Source organism: Tachysurus fulvidraco, chromosome 7 (assembly GCF_022655615.1).
Source record: "Tachysurus fulvidraco isolate hzauxx_2018 chromosome 7, HZAU_PFXX_2.0, whole genome shotgun sequence".
Classification (NCBI taxonomy): domain Eukaryota; kingdom Metazoa; phylum Chordata; class Actinopteri; order Siluriformes; family Bagridae; genus Tachysurus; species Tachysurus fulvidraco.
In genome coordinates, this window is record NC_062524.1 from 23,819,555 (window position 1) to 23,838,975 (window position 19,421).

A 19,421-nucleotide genomic window follows, 5' to 3' on the forward strand; every position below is an offset into this window, starting at 1 on the left:
TGGTAGATCTTACACACACTCACACACGGGAACCAGTAATCCCCTTGGGGCTCTAGCAAATATACTGTAGCGGTGGCACTGAATGTCTTCAGGGAACGTTTTTCACATTTATTTTTCCTCCATTTTCAGCAATGACACTTTGAGAAATAAGCGAATAACATAGTTATTGCTTTGGAGCATCAGGAGCAACAACACTACAATACAAGGATGTCATTTTCTACACACGATCACTCTCGCAAGCCTGTGATGTCTTAAAAAATGTAAATTTTATATTTTTAAATTTATTTTATGTTTTTTTTTTTGAGGGTGTGGGGGTGGGGTGTTGGTTGGTTGTATGATTGGGAGACACAATTGCCATGTGTTCGTCTTCAAACATCATCAGTCACCGAGTGCTCAAATGCTGCGAAGAAATATTTCTCATGAACCAACTCAATTCACCTCATTTTTATTTTTGTGAATTAATAACTTTTTTTTTAGTTCAAAAAATGAATTAAGCCCCACATTTTTAATTCAGTGGTGCACAAGATTTATTTATTATTATACTTTTACTGGCCCCATATGTCCTCTTTTTTTTTCCCCATCCGACCATGCCAGGTAGCAAATTTCAATATCCTAGATTAAAATTCCTTTTCCCCTTTCTCTTTGACTATTTTACAATGCAATTTTCATATCACAAAACCTCTCTGTCTTTTGCTGGTAATACACTGTATATTAAGGGAACATCGCAATAAAAATGCACAATGGAGAATTTAATTGCTTGCTGAAAATGGCTTACGAGGGAGAGAAGGAGTAGAAAGGGGATTGTTGGAGTAAAAAAAAAAATAAAAAAATGGAAAGATAGTGGAGAGAAAAGACGAGAAGTCTGAGAAGGGAGTCGCGTCCTTCTGTCTCCCTCTCTCCGTTATTCCGTCTCTTTTCCTCTCACATCCAGCTGCTCTTTGTATATCTTGCACGCTCCTGAAACCTCGAGGTGATAAGTTCCACCTTGACAGATAGAATTATTAATGAAGGGAACGCACGTATCGCACAGGCTCATGCTAGCATATTAGCTGAGCTACCGTATTCTAGCTCGGCTTCCCGTTAGGAGAGTCACTTTTATACTACTCCACACATCGCTCAGTACACTTTCATAGATAACGTGACAGGCCCTGGTTTTTAATGCCGCCTCACCCATGGATTCAACCACCGGATAAACCCTGCTGTAAGATGCCTGTCAGGCGAATGGCTTTCATGAAGATATATAGCTCGAGCTGCTCTCGAAATATAGCTTTTAGACCATGTGGAGGAGGCACGTTTAATTTTGATCATGCCCAGAACAGTTTTATTTCACCTGTACTTCAGAAATTTTCTGAAGATAAAAGTGGGTTCAAGACACGTATTTCTTCAAACCACTTGAAGACATATGACGATTCAACACTTTTTTTGAGCTGGCAAGCAAGATAATTATCTGTCAAAATCAAATTCCTTTCTTCATAGATACAGCCGATTGTTGTGGCATTTTATCAACGTTAGCATCTCTTGCTAGCAAATTGATGGAACCTCAGACATCTGTTTTGAAAGCCTTAAACCTTCAAAGATTGGAATTACTGCCTATAAAACGCTTAACCTGAATTATTTTCTAAAAACACATGTTGAGGCATTAACTAAAGTATCGAGACAGTTTTATGTTGCTGTTATGCTATTACTCAGAATCGCTATCATGCTATAAGCTTTCCTAAGATGTGTGAATTTTTTTCACTTGTCAACAAATGGATTATTTACAAAAAATGACGCTTACTCCGTTTGGGATGTCTGTAAATTCAGATTATTTTCTGATGAAACAAATGAAGAAACTTTTAAGCAGCGAGAGTTTTACTTTGATGCAGCATGCTAATTACTTTCTGCTATCGAACGTGACACATTAGCATCACAGCACTGTTGGAGCGCATTAATTTCTCATTACTGTTGGTTTCATATTTTACCTGCTGTGTCTTCCCCACGATGGAGGACACAATGTCACGAAACCAGAGCGAAAGCTCTCGGTACTAGGACCGCTAGCACACACTATCACACAGTGTTGTGTCTGACAGAGAGCTTTGCTTCATTAGCTTGTTTGCAGCCAGAGTGAGCATTAAAACCAGATAGAAATCATTTAGCTGTGATATTGACTGGTTAAACCCTACGGCTGCAGGAGCACGGAGATTCAAAAACGTACCGATAATTGTCTCCTTTCTTTTTTTTCCCCCCTGAGTGTAGTGATTTAAGATTGAGCTGATGGAGGGAATGGTTTATCGTTCTTGGCACCGGTTCAGCGGTTCTTGGCAACGCAAATGGTGGCTGAAGGAAATTTGGAAAGCGTATAATCGAGTAAACATTAATAAAGCAGAGGAAGAGCAATGAGGTAAAATCTGTGTAATTCAATTTAGTGGAAATTTGTTTGGAAGAGAAAGCCATAAGGGGATACAGGCCTTGAATGGGTTTTTGTGTTTTGAACGTGCAACCGTTCATGGCCAACAACATTTCTAACACGCATCCTGAAACAAACGCTGTCTACCTGCCTTTATAGCTACCATTTTGTATTTCACTGTGCTACATTTACTAGACCACGTTCCACCTGTTGTCCAAGAACAAGAACCTGAGGCTCATCAGTACAGACTCATACAAAACATAGAAAGATGGATAGATAGATAGATGCTCAATAAAATAATGAAAAACATAATCAAAAAAGCCGAAAAGATCAAATGACAGTGTTGTTGTTGTTGTTCTGGTCGCCACAGCGGATCATCTCGTCCGTATATTTGGGTTGGCACAGGTTTTACCCCAGACACATCCCTCCCATTTTAGCTGGGCTTGGGATCTGTACTGAGAGTTAATCCCTCAGTGGCTGGGTTAGCTCCCTGCCCAGGAATTGAACGAGAGCGCTGGATACTGATGCCAACCTCCAGGGCACTGAAAAGGTAAAAAGACCATAATTTATAATAATAATAATAACAATAATAATAATAATAATAATAATAATAATAATAATTAAAAAAAGACAAAAAAATTTTATTCAGTCCATTATCTTAACTAATTAGGATAATTATCTTTACTGACACTGGATGAAGTTTTATTGCTGGATAAAACTAAATTTAAAATGTTTTGACTTGGAACAAGGCATATTTTTTTTTGTTGGTAGTCAACAGCATGCAGAAAAAAAGAAAGCACTTCACAGTCCACAGAATGCTGAACCTCGAGGCATTTGGGCTACAACAGCAGAAGACCTACTGTAGCTCAGTTTCCATAGCTGCCGGCAAAATCAGGGAGGTGGTGCAGGTTCACAGATACTGTATAGCTTTATCTTGGAAAAAGACCGGGCAATTTTTTTTCATAATAATCTAATCCTCAAATGCTTCTTCTTAGCTAATAGCATAGGAACCCGTCATAGTCTTCTGCTGTTCCGTAGCCTTCCATGTCAAGGTTCTGCATGTCAAGTTCCAAGAGTTATTCGAGTTTCTCTAGCTTCCTGTCTCCTTTGACCTCTCTTATTAAGAGTACATTTGGCCTCATTTTTCTCATACAGTACACAATGACTCCACACATGACATGCAGTGAAGCTCAGCTCAGTAAGCCAAATGTGATCTGCATATGGTAGTTTATTTAACCTACTAGTCATTAGATTCCTCAACTACATCAGTGGTCACGTGTGGACTGATCCAGAGTCCCGTTTTTCATCCAGACACTGTGCTTCCTTATGAAATGTTTAATTGAGACAAAACAGCTGTGAAACCCTCTACACTCTCCCAGTCCTATTCACTTGTCTAATTAATTCTGGGAAGGTATCACTGGCAAATTAGCCATGAACAAAACGTGTTACACTGAATGATTCATTGAACTATTTATATTTCATTATTTCATTTTGGTGATGAGGGAGGCAATTAGCTTTTTCTCAGCTCACAAGCTTCTTGTGAAGAACTTATTCAAGCTCACTGTTAACACACTTCCATGCACAGACAAACACAAAAGCATACACAATTTGTATTTCAACTTTAATTACTTAAAAGATTTAGTACTGTGTCTAATATAATGAATTTATTTTAAAGTGATAGAGAGTGTATTGAAGCGAAAAATCAGCAAGAACTCATTTTTTTTTATTGTTTACTTATTTTATTTTATGATCTGAAATCCATATACAAAATCCCCCATTTTCAACTAATTTAACACACTTTTTTTTTTTTTTTACCAAAAAAAAATTTAAATTTCCTCAATGAATATCTTTTGTAATTTCACACCACAGTCTTGGCTCATGCTTCATATGAATATAGACACTTTTTCAGGGCTTTAAGCAGGGGCGGTTCTAGGTTTTAGATATATGTTATAGATAAACGCCTCCAGCTCTGACTGCGTGTGCAAGCTGCGCGTACCAGTGCTTCTCCGTTCAAATAAAGCAGACAGCTGAAAACGCACTTTTGAAAGACTACAACGCATGTACGTAAAAGCAAAGTAAATAAATAAATAATTTTCTTTCCCATCGACGACATGTCCTGCATTTTAATGTAATTTTTATTGTTTATTTATGGAAGTAAATATTATCCCTATAGTTGTAGGGTGGCTGAGATCACGGACAGGGGGATGAAGCCACCCTAAAAAAGGTCTAGAACCTCCCCAGGCTTTAAGAGTTTTTTATTTTTATTTTTTTACCTACCTTACTGTGGCAATATATTCATATCCAAAAAAAAAAATCCACACAAATGTTATGAAAATATCCTCAAAGTAAATGGTGATATCAAACCCATTTCTGCTTCCTGTGATCCCTCTGAGGGCTTCATAAACACCTGAAATTTGAAGGTCTTATCATTAAACTCTAAAATAAGGGTATCCCAACAGTTGGGGAAAGAAATATTTTGTGCTAAAATGTTAGAATTTCACATCAGACTTGTGATGATAAAATAAAATAAGTCAGTCTTCATTTCTCTGACAAAAAAGGACAGCATTTTACTGGTAAAAAGGGTTAAGTGTGAGTGACATGACATATGGCTAAGTATGGTCACCCATACTCAGAATTTGTTCTCTGCGTTTAACCCATCCAAAGTGCACACACACAGCAGTAAACACACACACACCATGAACACACACCAGGAGCAGTTGGGGGTGTTCGGTGCCTTGCTCAAGGGCACCTCAGTCGTGGTATTGCCGGCCCGAGACTCGAACCCCCAACCTTAGGGATAGGAGTCAGACTCTCTAACCATTAGGCCACGACTTCCCCCCTTAAGCTATTCAAACATACCAATTAGGTTGTATATTTATCAACTTCAAACACGGCTAAGTCGTATTTTCGAATTGAAATAAATTCAGAGTAATGCGTCACCAGCATGGCATGCAATGTTAATGTCAAAAGCAGAGCTGATTAATCATTTCACATGTCACCTTGGCCTCTTAAGCACAATGAGAGTTGTATTAGTGTCAAGGACACATTTTGGTAATGGAGGAGAAAAATATCAGCATTGTCTGAAAGTGCCATATGATACAATGGCCTTGGAATGGTATAATATTCCATTAGGTTCTGTTTTCTTTCTTATTTTTTTTTAAACATGTTTGCATTTGACAGTGTGTAGGAGTATAAAATGTCAGGAGTATTTTTTTTAAACAAAGCATTAAATAGCAGGAATTGTGTAATATCAGAGGGAATTGTGCAGGATGAGATGGAGCAGCTTGACATCTTGTCCAAGACGTTATTATTGAAAGTATTATGAAAGACATCACTGTCCTTAATGAAGCCGACACAAACTTAGTGTTTAGCCTGTTTGCCTCACACCTCTGGAGTTGGGGTTTTGGTTCTTGTCTCTACCCTGTGTATGTAGGGTTTGTATCTTCTCCCTGAGCTTCATGGTTTTCCTCTTGGTGCCTCAGTTTTCTTCTCAAGTCCAAAAACCTGCAATGTACCCGGATAGATTCATCTAAATTACTCATATTATGTGTGAGTGGGTGTGCGTAATTGTGCTCTGGGATGTGTTGTCACTCCATACAGGGTGTCACCCACTTTGTGCCCCGAGTCTACACGGACAGACTCCAGGTTCATTGTAAACTTGTGTAGGATAAATGTACAGAAAATGTATTGGCGTCTTCCCACCACAGATTCTGGGCTGTAATGTCTGTAGACGATTACAGAATCCAGAAATCCTAGCAATTAGCAACACAATGACCAAAAAGGCTATGGCTATTAAAAAAAGACAAACCTATACTTTATCACTGTTACGCCAAATGTGACACTTTTAACGCCTTTAACACAGCCCTGTCCTGATACCAAGCACACTTTGCCTTCATAACTGGCCTGAAAAGTGCAAAAGAAGCACAGATTTTCTGCCATCATCTACACATTGATATGTTATAATACATCCCCCTCTCCTCATTCTCTCCCAGACATCTTGGTAAATTATTAAAGCGTTTTAAATTACGCTCACGTCTTCCTGTAATTAGAGAGAGCACATTTGAGAGAAACAAAGAGAGCAAGTGAGATGCATCCATTATGTATGGGCCTAGGGAGATGTATGTTTGCCTTCATCAAGCATTATCACTGGGATATCTTTTAAACAGATGTATTTACAAATATTTCACCCTTTGAGCCAGCTTCTTTCCACAAGATCATGTGGGATCTTGAGGAAAACACCCATCTGGGCTGAGTGAAATGTGCGTGTAAAATGCAGTGATTTGCACTCAATGGCTGGGTACCAGGCATTTTGTGGAAATAAATCACATATTCCAGAAATGTTAAATATGTCCCTAAACCGTCATATACATCATATAGCCAGTAAATGTACCGTGACTTTATCTGGGTCAGATTTGCTGAGTACTTCTGGACTGAGAGCTAATCACAATTGATTATCGGTGCAGTAGATTGAACTTACAGGTCTCCATGTGTTATAAAAATGTGTTTGACACAACTACAAATGTGGTTAGCGGTATAAATTGTGATGGCTGGTAGCAGAAACCACCAAAGATAGAGCCAAAATACAAATGTCAGATGCCAGACCTACTATGTCTCCTTTTTGCTTCAGATGAATGTGAATATGTTTCTGCTTTAGCACTGTTGCAGTATATGCCATTGCCTATGTGCAGAAAGCAAGGTCTTTGAAGAACTACTGAATGTACAGCACCCTTAACTTAACCCCACTCATTACTTCTTCTGGGTTAGGTTTAGACTGTACTCCAGGTCTGTCTTTGTGGCTAATTTGGCAAATTAATTTAATTAACAAGCCTGTACTAAGCTGAACCGTAGGGGTGAAAGCATCAAAATTTGCACAATGGTAGAATACCAGGACCAGGATGAAGTAACATTAAATTTAAGAGTAAATCTGAACCAGTAAAATAAACACTGCTGGAGAGCAGAATTGCGGGACTCGAGTCATATGACTTGACTCGAGTCAGACTTAAGTCACAAATTTGAGACTTGCTTGACAAATATTTAAAAAAAAGACTCGACTTGACTGACTTGACATTCATGACCTGACTTCATGACTTGTGACTTGTGACTTACACATGACTTACATTCATGACTTGTGACTTACACATGTGTGATTTACTCCCACCTCTGCTGGCGAGTGAATGTACCTGCAAATAAATTGATCTCTCGAAGTACCACAGTATGAAAATGCTAGGCCACATTTGTTACTAATATATGGAGCTATTGTGCATAACATAAAGCCCATAGCTGAAGATCTGCAAATCTTTCGGTTAGCCTTTTTTTTTAGTTTAATGCATCTTTTCTTAGTACATTTTACAGAAGCAAATACCCAAATACTGGGCTTAAAGAGCAGACCATATGCCAGATGCAATCCTGCAAGAGGTCTGCATAGTTACTAGGCTCAGCAGGAAGCCCGCTGGAAAGGAAAGGACTCTGTCTGAGTTTGTCTAGCACTTCCGTTGATGAATGAGGAGAGATGGGAGTAAGACCTGTGATAATGGTGGTGATGATCATTTTTTCCTCTATAACTCACCCCTTAGTGCCATCCACTGTGCAATTTTCATGCAGCAGAAGAAATGCTACAGCAGGATTCTAACATCTGGTTGGTGCCACATGGTGGACAGTAGCCTACTTAAAAAAATCATTTATTTACAAATGAAATGGTACAGTGAGGGCTAATGGAGGTCTCTTGCTCCCACTGCCTAACATGCTAATACATTCATATCACAAAGTAACTACTCATTTCTGGGATATAGCCATACTTCTGGTGTTATTTCCATTTTTCCCAGAGGACCATTTGTGTATGCAGTAGGGTGTCTTGCCCAGGCGGGTGTAAATGGCACATGAGCCCCTCTGGTTGGAGCCATACGGTGCCTGCAGCTGCCTGATTATTACGGATGTTGAGCAAGAGGGCAGATTTCCAAACATGTCCGCCTTAATGATAAAATTAGGACCCCACCACCAGCTGACACTCCATAAGCCATGGCCAATCACAGTCTGGCAGCTTTATGAGTCACCATCTTGACAACAGCCAAGGCTTCTCTGAATGACAACAAATGACTGTGTGGGAGAACCTGTTTAGATCTCACTTTCATTTTGAATTCATAAATACATAATATTGGTAGTGCTTCTCTAGCTGAGTATTCAGATGGAAGATTTTACAGGATCTACACAGTATCTCAAGGGGAGGGTACAATACTTCTAGTCTGCTTGATTCCATTTGCAATATTCTTTAAAAAAAAAGCAAAACTGAAGTTTACGTATTAACTGTCTTGTTCATGAGTGACTGAATATTTGTGCAAATGGTGTTAAGAAGTACTAAAATGTCTCGTCTTTGCCAATTACCTCAATCATGCAGCAAAGCTGTGAAGGGTGGGAAACTAAATGAGAGCTCCGCAATGCTGTTGTATGGGTTCTGTGTGTTTTCTGTGCTTTTTCCCCTTGTATGGCCATCTACTTCACTCATACTACAATACAGACTCCCAATTTATTTAAACATCTCCTATCCATATTAGCTTATATACATTTCATTGTAATTGGAAATTAATGATAATAATAACTTTCTTCCTGTTGAGTTGGTTGTACTATGGCCTTGTGGTCTAAGGGGCTAGGTTTTTTATCTCGGTAGTATACTGTGCTTTCTTTCAGTTACAGTAAGTGCTGTGGTCATAGGGATGCGAGGATGTGTCTTTGCTTCTAAACACCTCTCGTAGTTCTTCATACTGAGCAGAAATCACTGTCTGGGCAGACCTTTCACAAAAGTAGAGGCTAGTACAACAAGTGGCAAGACCCAATACAGGAAACTGATCATGTTTCAACCTGAAACAATGCTTACAGAATCCATGTAGTGTTTAAGAGGCCTGGGATGGCAAGAATTTTGCCTCCGGACAAATAGAGAAAACTCTACGTGGTGGGTGGCCCTAACTGTGAGGTTGAGGGGTCACAAGAGTGCTAGAATTTGTAGAGTTGGACATATTGACATTCTGTATTGTGAGGACCCTGGGGATTACACAAGCTATGCAGGATGAATCAGAGCTTGTGAGCTGGCAGGCAAATAAAATAGAGCAACCATTGTAGTAAAACTTCTTGACAAGTTACATAAGTTACTGCGATGCAATTTAGCTATAGGATATTGGTCATCTGCACATCTTCTCTGGCTTTGAGAGAAAGCTCCTCTACTGTGGTGAGAGAAAGATTGCTATGTGTAAATAGTACAGAAGCTCCTCTACTGTACCTTGAGTCCAATGTCAGGGAGGTATTGTTGTTTCAGACCATGCAGCCACCCCAATTAACCACAGATTTGATGATGGATCTTAAACCCAGGTCCATGTGGTGGTTAGAAATGCAGAAAATAAGCAGGTGAGGTTATGGGAAATATTATAGCACAGAAACAAAGGCATAAAGCAAAAATATTAAGAATGTAATCCAAAAACCAGAAATAATCCTGGCCAGAATGCAAAGAACTATCCTTATTAAATAAGCCCAAGGGGTGGTGGACCTTTACATCTGTCAAGTTGTTTGTATACAGTATGTTTTTCTTAGAGCACAAACACTGCTTTTTTGCCCTCATTATTCCTTCACAAAACATCTCTTGATAAAATGGCCTCCATCCAGTCTACCTGCAATCATGCCATCCTGAAATACAACAGACCTCTTCCAGTTTTTTATGCCTTTCAGTGATTTGAAGTCAGCATTAAGTTGAAGGCTTGGACAGGTGGTTAAATTTTCAACCGGAGGGTCTAAGCATTCTAAAATTATAGAGCAACTCTCACCACATGTAGTCCTTTTTTCCTTTATTTTTGTGTTCCATTAGCAGCTTGCTGTAAAAAACATTGTTGCTGTAAAATTTTAGCTGCTTTTTATCTGAGATGGCCGTATTATCAGGGAAAGTTTTTATTTTTTATTTTTTTAAGCTTCTTTTAATATAGTGAGCAAACCAGAAAAATAATGTAGTCTTCTGAGGTTTTGGTACAGATTTGAACAGGTTCCTAGGATGGGATGTTTCTTTCAGAGCTTTTCCCAGAATAGAATGATATTTTCATTTCAAAATGAATTGGACTCTGTAGTTCTTGAAGCAAAAGAAGTACATGTGGTCTTTCTTTTTGTCTTACTGATTAGTCATCGATGGTTGTTCAAAATCATAACCGCTGTGAGCTTGGTATACATGTTTAACTCCAGTTGCTGACTTTATCAGAGTCTGACTTCTTTCCCCTCATTGCATTGGTTAAGCCTTTCTTGGTCTGGGATTTACTAAGGGTTTACTAAGTCCTTTGGTTTCTCTCTAATCTATGCACAATCCCATAGAAGCTAAATGGATTTCCAGACAGAGGTCAGGTTATAATAGAATATATACAGTTCAACATCAGGAATTCGTTGAGATAGAAAAAAAGCTGCTACTGCCAAACAGTTATGTGTGTGTTCCATAAGTATTTCAGAGAAAAAAAAGCATTTGAGTGAGCAATGGCCTTTGGGAGTTGCGCCAAGTGAAATGCTTTTTTTTCTGTCCCCCACACCTCTCTTAAGAAGTGTTTGCTTGTTTTTTCGGTTTTTCGGTCTCTTATTTTATTTCTATTATTTTTTGTTTTGAGTTCAAACTCTGACATCCATGTCTGCCCCAGGATGTCTGTCACAAACTGCAGTCCAACGTTGTGACAATGATTTTTTTCCTTCCCGTGTCTTTTTATGACCTCGTTTTTTCCTTTCTTTCTTTTTTTTCTGTTCTTTCCTTCAAGGTCTGGCGCACCTGACGTTAAACAGCCAAGGTATGGGTTTGTTCTGTTTTTGCTGCTCTCTTTTTTTTTGAGTGGGGGAACAAAAAAAACGCTCCTTTTGCCCAAACTTTCCCTCCCCAGCTCTTCTTATGTACAAATCCGTCCTTTTCCTACCCGGTGTTCTTTTTTCCTTTCCTCATTCACTACCCTACCCTTCTATTTCCTTCCTCTCCTTTCATCCCCCCACCAAACCCCACCACCCCTTTCATCTTGTTGACTTCGCCCTGTCTGTCACTCTCTTGTCCTGTACTCTGGCCTTTCTCCCGAAGACACGCCTTTGACCGGAGTTCTCCTGACAAAAGGTAATGCTGTTTTTTTTGTTTGTTTGTTTGAAATGATGATTTGCTGTGAAATGTCATCCGCTGCTGAAATGTTGCTTCTCCGAATCACTGAACAGAAGGACGAGTGTTTGTGTCCAGAATGCACAGAGTATGTCGAAACTTCTCTGTTGTCATTCTCATTGTTTGGCATTCGTAAGACAGTATGTAGAAACTTTCTGTGTTGACTCTACTCTAGAATCAGAGGTCTTGACAGCTTTGCTCAATCAATAGCATGTTCAACCATAGATCACAAGATTAAGCTAATTTGTTTATGCTCATTACCAGCTGCAAGTATTGCCAAAGGAATTACACGCTGTGTGCTGTTCTAATGATCGTAACTTGGATTGTACATCCAGTAAAGGTTTCCTATTCCTATTTTCCTTGACCACACTTCCTACATTTTCCTCTTCTGACCTTTATCCATGAGGTCGAACCACATTCTGACCTGTACGCCAGCTCCTAGCTGAGCATCTCCTGTAGCAATGAGGTTATGGAGGTCATGCATTTCAGGTATATGCTTGCGTATGGAGAAAGATGACCTTTTTCAGAGCCTCTTCTCATTCCCTCACTCTCTTACTTCCATATGTGACAACATCCTCCACATACAAAATAACATAGTCTGCTTTCACAAGACAATGTGTACAGTAGTCAACCAGCCTCGGTTGATTGATTTTTTCTTTGATTGCAATTGACCTTTCAAAACAATCCTGCTTGATAATTTAATTAAAGCTAAATCAAACTGACAGCCAGAAATTGTCCTAAAACCCACTAGCTTGTTCTGTTGAGTGTCATCAGAAACATTATGCTAAGCAGAGATGTTTCACTATGTAAAATATGAACAGGATGACAATGGGGCATATTTTTTAACACTAAATACTATGTATATCTCAAATAATTAAAATATTCAAAATCCAGAATATCGATATACAGTAGCTAATCCCATTTAGTAATGCAAAGTCAGAATGAACTGAGCGAGTGGTTGTGTTTTAATGGTGTTTAACAGTTTATAATAATAAATAATACATTTCATATAGCTATGCAAAAAAAAGTACATCATTAATTGTAAATTGCATGATTGCGTCTTCAATGGTGGAAACAGGTTTCCGCAAATATAATACGGTTGTACGAGATAATATTTCAATCCTTTTTAACAGTAGTTAATCATGACATTGAGTGTATGTGGATGTATTGATTTTAAAGGAAAAATCAATAACTCTAAGTCTTGGGAAATTGGCAGAAATGAAGGACATTGACAAACTTGTTTCTGTTTTTTTTGTAATCGTCTCACAGTCGCTCATTTTGATTCGCAGCTACGTCTCACTCTAACCTTTGCTCCCAGACTCTTTATTTTGCTGCCTCGTGTTTCTGTGTATTTACTTTCTGATTCGTGTCAACTGTTTACTCGCCTGCCTCACGCTCCACCAGACCAAAGCAGTGAGAAGGTAATTGGACATGCTGGAGGAATTGGAAATCAGGAATTAAGAATGTTTTCTCATTTCTTATATGGCCCTTTGGTCCGGGCAGTTTCTGTGAGCCCTATGTTGTTATTCCAAACCACGCCGATCTTCTTTTTGTCACCTATAAGGCGTGGTTTTGCATTTCCGAAAGGTCTGAGTGCAGCGAGAGGACAGTGGATAGGTCGTAGGAACGTACATCTATCACACTCGACTTCCTTGAACAGGGAGAATGAATGGATTTATTTTAGTTTAAGGAAATAAAAGATCTGGAGTTGTTCATGGCATCTCTGTATAAGTCTGTGGAAAATGTGTCAAGTGATGTCAAGCAAAGGAAGACATCATAAGAAAAACAAAACAGACCTATCAGAAAGAGAGGACAAATGCTGATTAATATAACAATTTGGTTGAAAAAAGAAGGAACACACTGGCGAGTTCAGCAACACCAAAAGTCTTGGAAGACCACAGAAGACAACCAAAATGGAAGAAGGTTGAATTCCGATAGGATGTTGCTTTAAGGTACGGATGGATAACAACCCAAAACATGCCTGAAAAGCAACCCAAGAGTTCTTAAAAGGCTCAGTATGTGTGTTATATACATACTGTAACATACTGAAGATAAATTTGAAGGCAGAAAAACCAAAAGCAAGCAGCAAATGTAGACAGCTGAAGTAAAGACCAGGAAATGCATCTCAAGGAAGGAAACTCAGCACTTGTTTACGTCCAATGACCTGGTTTCCAGTCTTCAAGCAGATACTGACTGCAAAGAATTGTGATGGTGTACAGAGACAAGAAATTTTCAATTTTATCCAGCTGTCCATTAAATCTCATTAATTCTCATTAAATGGTTTCTGTGGAAGAGAATCAGAAGTTTGACACACTTTCTTTAAAGGCCATATGAACAAAGACCAACATACATAATCAAGTCAATACACATACTGATATAACTAGTAATGAAAAGGCAATAGAGTTCGTAGCATTGTTTCTACTTCATTTACAAATTTTGCATCACCGTTATAATATCTCATAATGCACTATACATATGAAGCTTGGTGATATGTTGTCTTATGAACGCTACTTAAAATGCATGCTCATGGCAGGTATTCTAACATATTACAGTATATATGCTTTTTAACACATTATAAAATACTCTGTTGTTCATTATAACAAATATTGCACTGTTCTGAAAAAATAGCATTATAACTTATTATGTAACCTGACATTAAGTCATTTTTGTATGCATTATGAAGCATTATGCTCCTACAAATGCTAGTGACTTTTCATTGTAGGCATGTGTTAAATGCATAGATTTGAGCATGATCAAGTTTTATGATACGAATGCTTTCTAACATGCAATGAATGCATTTATACATTTATACAACCTGAGCTTAATGGCTAGCATTATAACACATTATGTATGCTATATAACCCGTTAATTCATCGATAATCTAGAACGAAAACATACAAAATGTATAATCCATGTTGATTGTAATGTCCTCTGAACATATAATTCGAATACGTGTTATGATGTTCGATTGGAGGACTTGCTTATGTCAGACTTTATAAATAAACATAGGTTATAACACATTATAAATGGATTTGTTCACACAGTTCATTACAGTAGTGTTATGGGTGTATTTTTGAGAGTTTATACAGGTTTGTGCTATACAGTATGTCATATGTTATATGCGACGTGCACAATTAACACAAATCTGTCCACTAAATAACGAAATATAATATATGGGAAGATTCTCTTTCAAATGAAATTACATCTTAAACAGATTGTATACTTCCTCTGCTGCCAGCCCTGTTGAATTCCTCTAATAAATAATTCAGCTGTTTAAATGAAATAACGCATCCGTTAAAACGATCGAGCCGCGTCTTCAATATCGATCAGGCATGTTTAAGACGACTACAGCGGCGCGAGCCAGTGGGCCAAAAACACAACTACATCCAGTCAATAAAGCTATTAGGGTTCAAAATAAATGTCAGGAATTTCAATAGAAGGCTGAGCCGTATGATTATTTTGCACAGGTCAGCATTTCCACCACTAGTGAGTGTGAGTGTGTGGACATTATGTGGGCATTAGCAGAACCTGAGCTGTTAAAGAGTGCCCTGCCATGAGCCATTAGATCAGACCAGGTACCTTTTTGCGCATCGTGACATTACAGACGTACCACTCACACAGCGCTGGCAAACAGACACACACACACACACACACACACACACACACACACACACACACACACACACACACACACACACACACACCTACTGCGGAAAATCGATGCTTCATGCTCCACAAAGCCTGTCCTTGGTGGGCATGAAGGGTGAAGTTGAAGCAGAGCTGATCAGTATCTGTCCTTTGCTTAACCCTGCTCTCTGTGTGTCTTTTCCCTCAATCACTCACTCCTCCTTATTATAACCGTTGCTCACTTTTTTTTCTCCCAACTTCACTGCCATGCTGCCATTTTTAAGTATTAATGTACATCTGGAATTGAACTTCCGTCTTTACAGCTCGTAAGCTCATTGTTCTAGCCTATAAAAGTCATTAAACTTTAACGGGTTAGAAAAGAGCAGAGCTTAAACTGATGCTGACCTGTTTCAGAGTGCGAGCGAAACTAAAGCGTGCTCTATTACAAACGTACCAGACGACGTGATGTAGTGCCGCTCATGCGTCGAGTTTTAGAGGATTCGGGAGAATTTAGAGCCTAAAAAGAGTCAAAATGAATCAGAATATATTTAATAGATTTCCAAATAATGATTTAATTCCATACATACTGAGTCGTGTTTTAATTCCTAAATAAAATTACTGTTTTATTTATTTGCCAGGTGTGTTGCAGTCAAGAAAAGACTGAGATTAATATTTTGTTAATTTCTTTGAAAATTATTATTATTATTATTATTATTATTATTATTATTATTATTATTATTATTATTATTATTATTAATATACACAATTTTTGTAGATATGCACTGCTGTATATTAGATTACCACTGAAAATGATATTATATATTATATTATATTATATTATATTATATTACCACTGAAAATACTTCAATTTTATTTGTATAGCAATTTTAACAATGGACATCTTTACAGGAATAAAAACAAAATTTCAAATAAAAACCCTGGTTACAAATGCTTGTTTCTGATTGGCTGGCAGCTGCTGGTATTCTTTTTTTTTTTTTTTGCATTCCTACTGAAGCAGTCTAAAAAGAATGATAATAAAATAAATCATCACAGTGCCATTCCTAAGTAATGAAATGAGCAGTAAGCAGTCTGAGTCACGATGCCCTTCGGTTTCTTCATCGGATGCCATTTTTTCTTTAATTCAGCAAGCCTATTATATAATGATCTACAAAGCAGAGCACTCACTGGGTGACCTCCAGCTGCTGTAGCTTCAAAGCTTCTTTTCTGCAGGGGAATAATCTAGAAACGCTTTCCCCAAAAATGAAGATCTATTAAATACGAAGCAACAGAAGGATTTTTTTTGTTTGTAGACTTTTTTAGGAAGAAGAGCTGACAAAAGCGATCGAGATTCAAGAACACTCAGAGTTTATCTCCATTCCGCAGAAACGATAGATGAATCGTGCTTAAAGACGGAGGCTGGCAGGGAGCATTTGATGTGTCTGTGTCAAATGCACATTTGTGGCTCCCTGGCACATACACACACACACACACACACACACATACACACACACACAAACACACACCTGTCACAATGCCCTCTCTCCAGTTTTCTCTCTCCTATTAACCAGCCTAATTTAACTGGGCAGGAGCCAACTAATACGCTTCATCAGCTGCCTAAACAAGCTTTGGACATGTTGCACTTTTTGCATTGTATATTTGTGTACAGAACCTCTACAGTAGATCGAGCTGTATTGATTAAAAAAAATTACGTATGTGTGCAAACGTCTGTCTGTATACCTGTCTGTTTGATTTTTCTGTCTGTGAATTGCTTATGCATCTGTCTGTCTGTATCCCTGCCTATCTGTCTGTCTGTCTGTCTGTCTGTCTGTCCGTTCGTCCGTCTCTGCTTGTTAGTTATGCATCTACTTGCTGTCAATGTACCTGCCTGACTGTCTATCTGTCTGTATTTCTCTGTTGGTTATATATTTGTGTGTATCTATCTATTTATCCATCCATCCATCCATCCATCCATCCATCTGCCTGTTTCTCTGTCTGACATCTGGCTGTTAACTTTTTACCTGCCTGTATCTCCATCCATTCATCCATCCTTCCACCTATGTAGCAATGTACAAAATTAAAATGAGTACAGTGCTAAATAAATAGTGTCTGGTGAAAACAAGCATATGTCTGTGTGTGTATGTGTGTGTGTGTGTGTGTGTGTGTGTGTGTGTGTGTGTGTGTGTGTGTGTGTGTGTGTGTGTGTGTGTGTGTGTGTGTGTTTGCTTCACAGTACAGCATATTTTGGCAGGCCAGTCACGGAATCCTATTGGCAGCCTCACTTAGTGAAACTGATGGAGCAAATCATACTCACTCAAAAACTCACACACACACACACACACACACACACACACACACACACACACACACACACACACACACACACACACACACACACAGCAAGGGTATACACTGACTACAATTCAAAACTATTGCAATAAAGTCTATAACTTGCATATAATGAATAAGTAATGTGTAAATAAATGCCCGAGATGGGCTGAGATTTCAGCCAGGATGAATTCCTGCCCCATGCCCTGTATTCCCGGGATAGCCTCCGGATCCACCATGACCTTGACAAGGATATCACTTGCTGGAGATGAATGAATAAATTAACACATAAAAGAAAATAATATCAGGTGTAGTTAAAAAATGAAGTTAAACAGTACAGGGTAACATTTGTAAAATAATGAAATATGAAATGAAATAGTTACAATTTAAAATTGAAGTATAAAAAAAAATAATAAAGGGATTGGAATTGATTTGTGCCAGATCTACGTGTTTGGGCCTCAACATCATTTCCCATTTTAATTGAATAGGTGTATTTACCTCTCTCCATGCCCTCTGCCTCAATATTCCATCCTTATTGTTTTTTATCCTTCACCATTCTCAGATGTCAGTTCCCAGTTTAATTGAATTTGGCCCCTGCGGCTCAACGCACAGCGACATTCGGTTTGCATCTCCGGGAACCGTAATTAAGGTCACAACAAGAGGAGCGGTGCTCCGAGAGATACGAGCCATGTGGGACGTTACTGAAGCTGAAGCCGTTCGGGCCGTAGCGCACTGGTCTGTCGACTATTAATCACAGTGACCCAGTATGAGAGAGAAATGCTCGCTGCTGGATTTACTTTCCCTCATCTTTGGCCTAAAAATGACAGATTAATTGCTGAGGGGAACCTGGGGTTGGTTTCACTGTTCAGGAGAAACCCTAGAGAGTGAATTATCAGCATGCTGTTTCCTGCGACACCAGAGGAAGTAATCTGGAAGGACCAGCGATGTTTCAAACAGTCAGAAAGACGAACACGCTGCATGTTATTATGAGTCTTTTCTTTAGCAAAACTTGTGTCTAAAAGACAAACTCTAATAGGTAACACTTAAAATTACTGATGTACCATCTAACAGGTGCACACATTGGGAATCGAAATATTTGCGGCTGCTCAACCTCTATATCAACTACTCTACTTACAGTGTTTAAAAATAAGTTCTATTTTTATTATTTAATATACTGCATGTGTCCAGGGCACTCTACAAGATTAATTTATAGAATAGTACAATGGAAATCATTTAAATAGAAATCAAAAGAAAGATTTTGCTGTGTGTTATTGTAGAGAATTCGCAATGTTGGATAATTATGGTCTAATATATACTTAAGGGTTTGTAGGGTGCCAATAATTCAACACGCCTTTTATACCCAATTTTAGACATTTAAAGAAAGTTGATGTAAAATCCCTCTAGCGTATTAAACACTCTTTGTGTTTTATTAAAAAAAATTCTTTGCACTTGTACACTATTGCTCAGAAAGGCAGTAAGCTAATAGATAGAGATGTACCTCGCACAGGATTAAAAAATACAGCTGAAGGAAGGAAAGTAACTGAGGGCATCGTGCACAAAACATTTCTCATGAGAGCAGGTGTTAAAGTACCCAGTCTCTCATCTCTCCAAGCCTTGAAGCAGCTTTGTAGGTAAGAGTGAACACGTGTTGGTCTCTTTTCCTCTTTGGGCTTCTTGTGTTAAATTTATGACCCAGTCTCTACAGTCACACACACACACACATACTCATACACACAGTCACACATTCATGCCCACACACCCACCCACACACACATACACACACACAGTTTATTTTTATTTTTTTAATGGAAACACTGAGATAAACATGGGGAAATGATATATTGAAGCTGATTTTACTGAAATTAACTGAAATTACTGAAATTTCTCAGAGAAAGTCTGAGATGGATGTAGATACACAGATACAGTTTGGGGTTTGAT

General features: G+C 38.4%; 1 protein-coding gene across 16 annotated transcripts in view; it reads left to right on the forward strand.

Annotated features, from left to right (window-relative positions):
- Window positions 1-19,421, forward strand: part of nrxn2b (neurexin 2b) — a 579,761-nt gene that overhangs the window by 166,606 nt on the left and 393,734 nt on the right. For 15 of the 16 annotated variants that reach the window (XM_047816422.1, XM_047816432.1, XM_047816433.1 and 12 more), the window contains exon 4: window positions 11,152-11,181. The exons of the other annotated variant lie outside the window; for it this stretch is intronic. In XM_047816422.1, coding sequence (XP_047672378.1) covers window positions 11,152-11,181 — 30 coding nt within the window. The remainder of the gene's footprint in view (window positions 1-11,151; window positions 11,182-19,421) is intronic. 16 annotated transcript variants of the gene reach the window in all.